Below are 6,924 nucleotides of genomic sequence, written 5' to 3'. Positions count from 1 at the left end.
GGTCAGATTAGGGATGCATGGGGAGTATCTAGTCAAGAATTCTGCATTAGGAGACAGTCTTTCTCAGTCATATCTTGACCTTGGCCAAATTACATCTCTCATGGTTGTTGATGTTTTTTCATATCAGAAAGCTTCTATCAGAAGCAAAACTTCACTTCTACAGTAGTGGATTTGTTTTTCTTTTCTTTTCTTTTTTAAGCTTGCTTCAGAGTACCCAGAGCATGCAGCGGGCACAGTAGTGAAGTTTTAATACCTGCTGTCTCTGTTAAGAGCATTGTTTTTTTAAATTACAGTAATAAGAGAGAAATCTGAATTTTCATTTCTTCAATCTTGATACGTGTTGAGGATTGAGGAACAAGAGTAAATGATCTCTGATTGTCTTGCTTGTAACAAATTTAATTTCCAAATGTATGACAAGGTTAATACAAAATTTTAAAACACATAAGGTAACTGACAATAATTCTGAAAATTTGTATAATTTAGTACCTTTTCAAGTCAGTAGTTAAATCAAAAGCCATTAGTTCTTTATACGTTGCCATCTTGCTGCACTGTGCTCTTAAATGCTTTATGCTACTTAAAAGAGTGTATTGGACATTGGAAGTGCTAATGGTGATTAGTGTCTGTAAGCAGTATAAGGCTTTTTCTAGGTGATGGAGTAATCAATATTTCATTAATTACTGTTTATACTAAAATTTCTTTGCGGTCTTGTTAATGACAGGATGTTGTGGTCCAGTTCTGCTTAGTTACACATTTGTATGATAGCAGTTTTCAGTAGCTAAGTGTCTGACGTTTGTTCTTGCAGGTAATACATTAAGTGGTTTAACTAAGGGCAGATGGCTTGTGTGCATTTTTGAGTACACTATCATAAAATTAAAATTGCTTATTGTTATCGTAGGTTTTGCCAGCTGACCTTTTTAAAGCTAAGTAAGTTAATAATCAGTGAAAACCTTTTGTAATTTTACAAAACCTAATCCTAACATTTATCTTTAGTCAAAGTCCATTTTTTTGCCATTCTTTAATGTCTGCCTCCTAAAGGTTGTTACTTGTCCAGTTGCTGAGTCAAGTAATGCTAGAAGGTAACTCCAAAGGCAATAAAGTAATGATAAAATGTGACATCTGGTTTGTTCTTAGTACTATCTGGATATGATCTCACGTTATCATAAACACAGGCACCTTGTCTACGTTTGAACTAGCCCTAAGTTGAGGAGTACTTTAAAGCCTGGGAACAGGAAGGTTGATGTAAAGTTTGAATACATCTTTTGTCTTTATCTTTTCCTTCCCCCCCCCCCTTTTTTTAAGTGATGTAGGAAAGTTTGAAAGACCTAAACAGTAAGTTGTTTCTCTTGTCACCATTTTACAATTAAGCCATCTGTTTCCATTAAAGCCAGTAGCCTTTGTGATGTTCAGTTGAGCTTCCAAGCCACAGGCAGAACTAACCTTTTCATGCAGCTGGTTTTAGTGCAGTTATGATTCTAGCATGGCAGTGCAAGGTTTTGTCTTCTCAGAAATTTTCTGTGCAGTTTCTGCTGCTTTATTTCATGAGGAATGGACTCCCACACAACTAGAAAAGAGAGGAGGTTGACTGATTGGGTCTTCTTGTGTTTTCTGTTAATTCACTTAGTTCTTCCTCTTTTACCATATTTGTATAACAAGGTCACATTTGATCCAATGGGACTAGTGAATAAAGGGAATTTTAAAAAGAAATTTAAAAGACTGCATAGCTGTTTGCTTTTAAAAATGAGATCTTTTTCTGTCTGTATGAAAAAAATAATGTAAAAGAAAATGGTGAAAAGGACCAAGTAGAAGGACATATGGACAGTTTTAAATGGTGGCAATCAGAGCAGTGAGAAGGAGCAGAATTACAGAGGGGATTGAAGCTTTCTTGCTGTGGATGAGCACACTGGGAGCTTGCTGAAGAAAACAGTTGATAACCAATAAAGGACTTTTTGAGTAGCAACATACTCTGCTGACTTGCTTGAGTAACATTTATTTTATTGAATGTGCTATCAATAAGAACTGTCTCTCTAGCTTTCTGACACCTTGTAAAGGTTTTTTCCTGTAGAACAGGGCTGTGAAATTACTTGATCCATGAACAGAACAGTGTTTGCCTTGCTTTGACACCATTTTCCTATACCTCCCCTTTGACTACTCAGATTCAGCTTCCCCCTCTTCACATAACGTCGTCCTTTGTGCTCGTGCTGATGGAGTTGAAGCCTCTGTGCTCTCTCTGACTGTCCTCACACAGCATGATAAAGACTTGCATCTCATGGGCAATTCCTTCCTTCCACCTCCTACTGTCCTGATGCTTTATTTTAGCAATAAAATAGTAAAGTAGTATTTGTTAGTGAGTTTATTTAGCAGAGTTTATAACTAAAAAACATATAAGTTAATATACTTCACTGTTCACACGCTTACTTTATTCATGAAGGTCAGTTAATTGTAATAGTTGTGTACTTTTTCTTCTGGGGTCATAGCACGTGGCCTGGTTTCAGAGAAGTGTTGGCTTCTGCTGCTGGAAGACAACTCTTCTCATCAACAGCTGTTGCCAAAAAAAATACCTTTGGGCATTTGTTTCTTCAGATTGCTTTATCTCTCTTATAAATTCAGCAAATGTTGATATTCCGTGCTTTTTATTTGCTTCAGATGATATATACCACATTGTTTTAAAGTGTGTGTTTCACTTATCTGCCAAATGCTTTTCATTGCCAGTGCAGTTTAGCAGATGGGTTTGAAGGGTTCAATTAAATGTAATTTGGGCTTCCATTTTCCTTCCAGCATTTTACATGGTTCCTTAAATCAACATCAACATTTTTCAAGGCTCTGCAGTAATCCTGTAGTTTGCTCATTTCTAATAATTTCATCATTTAGTTATACAGCATTTGGGAAAAGGTACATTCTGATTTTACATTTGTTACGTACTGTTGTTGATTGGTGGTTTTGAAAAACAGATGTGAGGTTTTAATATGCCATTTATGTTGCTTTTCAATCCTTTATTCCCAGCTTTTTGTAAATGTTGGATTCTTCAAGTGTTTGTGGTTCTTGCATAACTTTCTTTCCTGATTAGATAATTCTTAAGGGTTAATTATGGGTTCCCACAGGGTCTCTGTTGAATACTTTTTTGAGGGACACATTTTTGACTTTAGCTTCTCCTAAGTTCCCATTCTTACTATTGCTTATCCTGAAAAATTCACTGTATTGCCTGTAAGGGTCAGGCCGTAGCTCTAACCTGGGCCATCTCAACAGGCTGTAGGAGGGCCAGGTGTAAAATAGTGCAGTGGATTGTATGCTCTTAACTCTGCAGCTGCAGCTCATGAAGTTGGAGGCTTGGGGTTCTGTTTTCATGATGTCACATCTAAGTTCAGGATTTATCTTTTACAACATCCTCAGTGAGTGTTTACTGAATGTATAATTTCCTGAACCAAGTTTCTTACATGACTTTGGTTTTGTTGGCATCCTTAAATGTAATCACTGCTGCTACCTTCTTACCTGCTTCAGGGACTGTGTTACTGATGCTTACCTTGTCCCCCTCCTCTCCTCTGCATTTTGCCTAGTAAAGTAACAGAATCCATCTTCTCCATACTGTTAGTAGGTGATACACATACAGGTAGAGATGAAATGTCTTGCAGATCTGAAGACTAGACTAAGCATTGCAGCACAGAAACATGGCAGTAGTTGTCCTTTGTGACTCGCTCTAATTTCTGTCCTAAAGTGTTCTATCTTGTAGTGGTGTTTAGCATAAAGTCATATTTTTTTTTTTCTCTTGTCCAAGAGTTGTGGTGCAGGCAGATATTTTGCTGAATATGCTAATTTAGTCTGGTTTTACAAATATCAGTGTAGCTCTTAACACAGGCAGCTTTGTGATTTGTATTTTCATGCAGGCTAGTTTTGATATCTGTGGACTTGTGGTAGCACTATTTCATGCCTAATTTCATGCCAGGCTTTGAAACACAGAAGAATTATGGTAATAAATATTGTCTTTATTCTAAGAATTAAGCAGCTGCAGTATGTAACTTTTCTTTGATTTGTTTTATGTTCATATTTGGATGTTACTTGACACTTGAGCTAGTAATCAAACATGTCAGTGTTAGTATTTTATTTTTACTATGAAAAACGAGAGCCCCCCGAGCTCAGTTGTTGATGAATGTTATGTATGCCTTCCTGTGAGCCACTGACCTGTTTTTTCTGAAGTTTACGCCAAATATTACAGTGCTGTAGCCTTAAAAAGTATTGTTGCCTTGGTGAAAAAGTGCAAAAGCGTGTTACAGGGCTTCAGGGACTGTAATGAATCCAGGAAAGAAAAAAGACTGATTAACTGAATCAGAAAGGTGTTGGTGATATTTTACAAGCAGACTGATGGAATCTTTTCCCTCTTGACTAGAGAACTGGAGGGTTATTGGGTAGTTCTTTCTGAGAAATTATTTCTTTACAAATGTGGCTATGATGTCTAATAATAATCGTGCTTATTTATGACTTCTCGAGGTTTGGTGGTGATACTTGTGTAGCCCTGAAAAGGGAGATGAGAAGAAAGTGCCAGGTTATGTAATGCATTATCATCCCAGAGAGAACTGTATAATGTCAGTAAGATGTTCACTAGAACGTGAAATATATTTCATTTCCATTTGCATTTCTGATTACAGTGTCTACGGTTTTACACTACAACTTTCAGAGCCTGTGTGGTTTTCAGTTGTGACCTATTGACAGTGTAGTGTGGTCTTGCCTGTATTACTTGGAATAAGTCTCCAAGCCTCTTTACTGAAGGCATAGCTCAGGTTAGATAACATCTAGAAGATGCTTTTCTATGACAAGAAGAAGCTCAGCCCTCAGAGTGCATTTAGAGTAGGTTTCGTTCAACATTTTAAGTTGGAAAGTGGGAGTGCCACTGAAAGACGGTCTGCTAGGTTCCTTCTCAGTATTCACTCCCTTTTACTGGCCGAGTTGTGTGTCTGTTAAATGAGGCTGGGGAACAGATCTGGCTGAAAAATGAGAAGAAAAAATAGTTGCTGAACAATTTGATACGTCTGTTTTTCAGCGATGTGCATATTGTAAGCACCTTGGAGCCACTATCAAATGCTGTGAAGAGAAATGTACCCAGATGTACCATTACCCCTGTGCTGCTGGAGCAGGCACGTTTCAGGATTTCAGTAACTTGTCCCTCCTTTGTCCAGACCATATTGATCAGGCTCCTGAAAGATGTAAGTACACAGGATTCAAATGACACAATTAGTACCAGGTTTTAGGAAAACTGCTCTGTGGTAGGATCACTTTAAGGGTGCATTTATTCAGACCTAATTTTCCCAGTTCCTGTTCCCAAGAATTCACATATGTTCAGATATGAGAAAGGTGCAAGTTCATACTCTTCTGTTTTTAAAGAAAACACAGCACAGTAAGGTTATTGTTTTTGGTTTTTATAGTGACAGAACATGGGAAGAGTTTACTCTTAAGGCTTGTCTTCCATCATGTTTCAGTTCACATCACCAGGTTTGCTTGCTCTAACTCAAGTTAGAGCAAAAATATTGCAAAATCTTCAGCTAAATAATAGATTTAGATCTACCAGGAGCTTTATTTTGTCCTTGTTCCAAAGAAGAGTTGGTCCTAAAGCTCTCAATTTTATCATCAGAGGAATAAAACTGTTTCTTTTGGTAAGAGTTTATTAAGGTTTGAAATGAATGTGCTTCTGTTATGAGAAGATTAGTTGAGTATATATATATATCAGAAAACTAAATTAAAAGAGTAGTTATTAAGTATATTAATTGAATCTGAATTTCATAAGAATGATCAAGTTCTGTATGAATAAGAACTACTAAAGAATTTCTTGGCTTTGTGGGGTTCATCAAATTGTTCATAATCTTGAATGAAATAATAATTGAAAAAAAATATTTCTTTGTAGCAAAGGAAGAAGCAAATTGTGCAGTGTGCGACAGCCCTGGAGACCTCTTAGATCAACTTTTTTGTACTACCTGTGGCCAGCACTACCATGGGATGTGCCTGGACATACAGGTCACACCTTTAAAAAGAGCAGGCTGGCAGTGTCCCGATTGCAAAGTGTGCCAGAACTGCAAGTAAGTGACACTTGAAGGGCGTGGGGGAGGAGGACGGTATGAAATTCATGTGCTGTGATTTTAAAACGTATATTTTATTTAACCATTCTTTTTCCCTAAAAGTGTAGGTTATTTACCCAGATCTATCTGTTATGACATTACATTAAAATTCTCCGAACAAACCCTTGTGTTGGGAACTTTCTTCCAGATGAGCTGAGCTGGAACTCCTGTGCATTATACCCCCAGAGTTACCATTATTTTGGCAGGTTCTGGAGAGCAGCAAAACCGTCTGACTTTTTTCTCCTTTTATACAGGAGGATTCTTCTCAAATTAACAAATTGGTTTAATTTAGTGTCTTTATAATCTGGAAACCTGTGCTCTTACTCAGCTGGCGTTCCAGCTGTGCAGGTACCACATACTGGGTAGGTCTCTTGCATTAGGCCCTCTCTTCTATTTTGTAGTATCTCTCAGAGGGAGTTAATGAGTTATTATGAAAACAAAAACGTGGCTTAGTTACGCAAGAAAAAAAGCGACATGAGCAACAACGATTGAATTGTTACACCAGAAAAATACTGAGACAAAGAATCCTGATTGTTGCAATATTATGAGGGTTCACTTGAAAACTCTGACTGCCTTTATGCGTGCTCTCATATAACTTAATCTGATGGGCACTGCAGGGTTCTTTTGCTTGCCTTTTTTTTTTTTAAAGGGCTTACTAGAAAAGTAAAGTTTTGTTCAGCTTTAGTCACATGAGCTGAGACAGCATGAAGGAAAAAAGCCACCTCACTACTGCTGCATGTACCTGATCAGTCAGTGCTTTGCTGTTTTCCAAGCAGAACACTTGGTATTTGCTAGCATTCACATTCCCTCACTTTAAAGAAGATTG

General features: G+C 37.4%; 1 protein-coding gene across 1 annotated transcript in view; it reads left to right on the top strand.

Moving 5' to 3' along the window:
• Window positions 1-6,924, top strand: part of LOC103778810 (histone-lysine N-methyltransferase 2C-like) — a gene marked incomplete at both ends in the record, with an annotated part of 118,304 nt that overhangs the window by 49,622 nt on the left and 61,758 nt on the right. Inside the window, 2 exons of the mRNA XM_008946423.1 lie at window positions 5,030-5,192; window positions 5,888-6,059. Coding sequence (XP_008944671.1) covers window positions 5,030-5,192; window positions 5,888-6,059 — 335 coding nt within the window. The remainder of the gene's footprint in view (window positions 1-5,029; window positions 5,193-5,887; window positions 6,060-6,924) is intronic.

Source organism: Merops nubicus, unplaced genomic scaffold (genome assembly GCF_000691845.1).
Source record: "Merops nubicus isolate BGI_N331 unplaced genomic scaffold, ASM69184v1 scaffold9108, whole genome shotgun sequence".
NCBI classification, from domain to species: Eukaryota; Metazoa; Chordata; class Aves; order Coraciiformes; family Meropidae; genus Merops; species Merops nubicus.
Note: the sequence above shows the minus strand (reverse complement) of the source record. Positions and strands in the feature narration are given on the sequence as shown.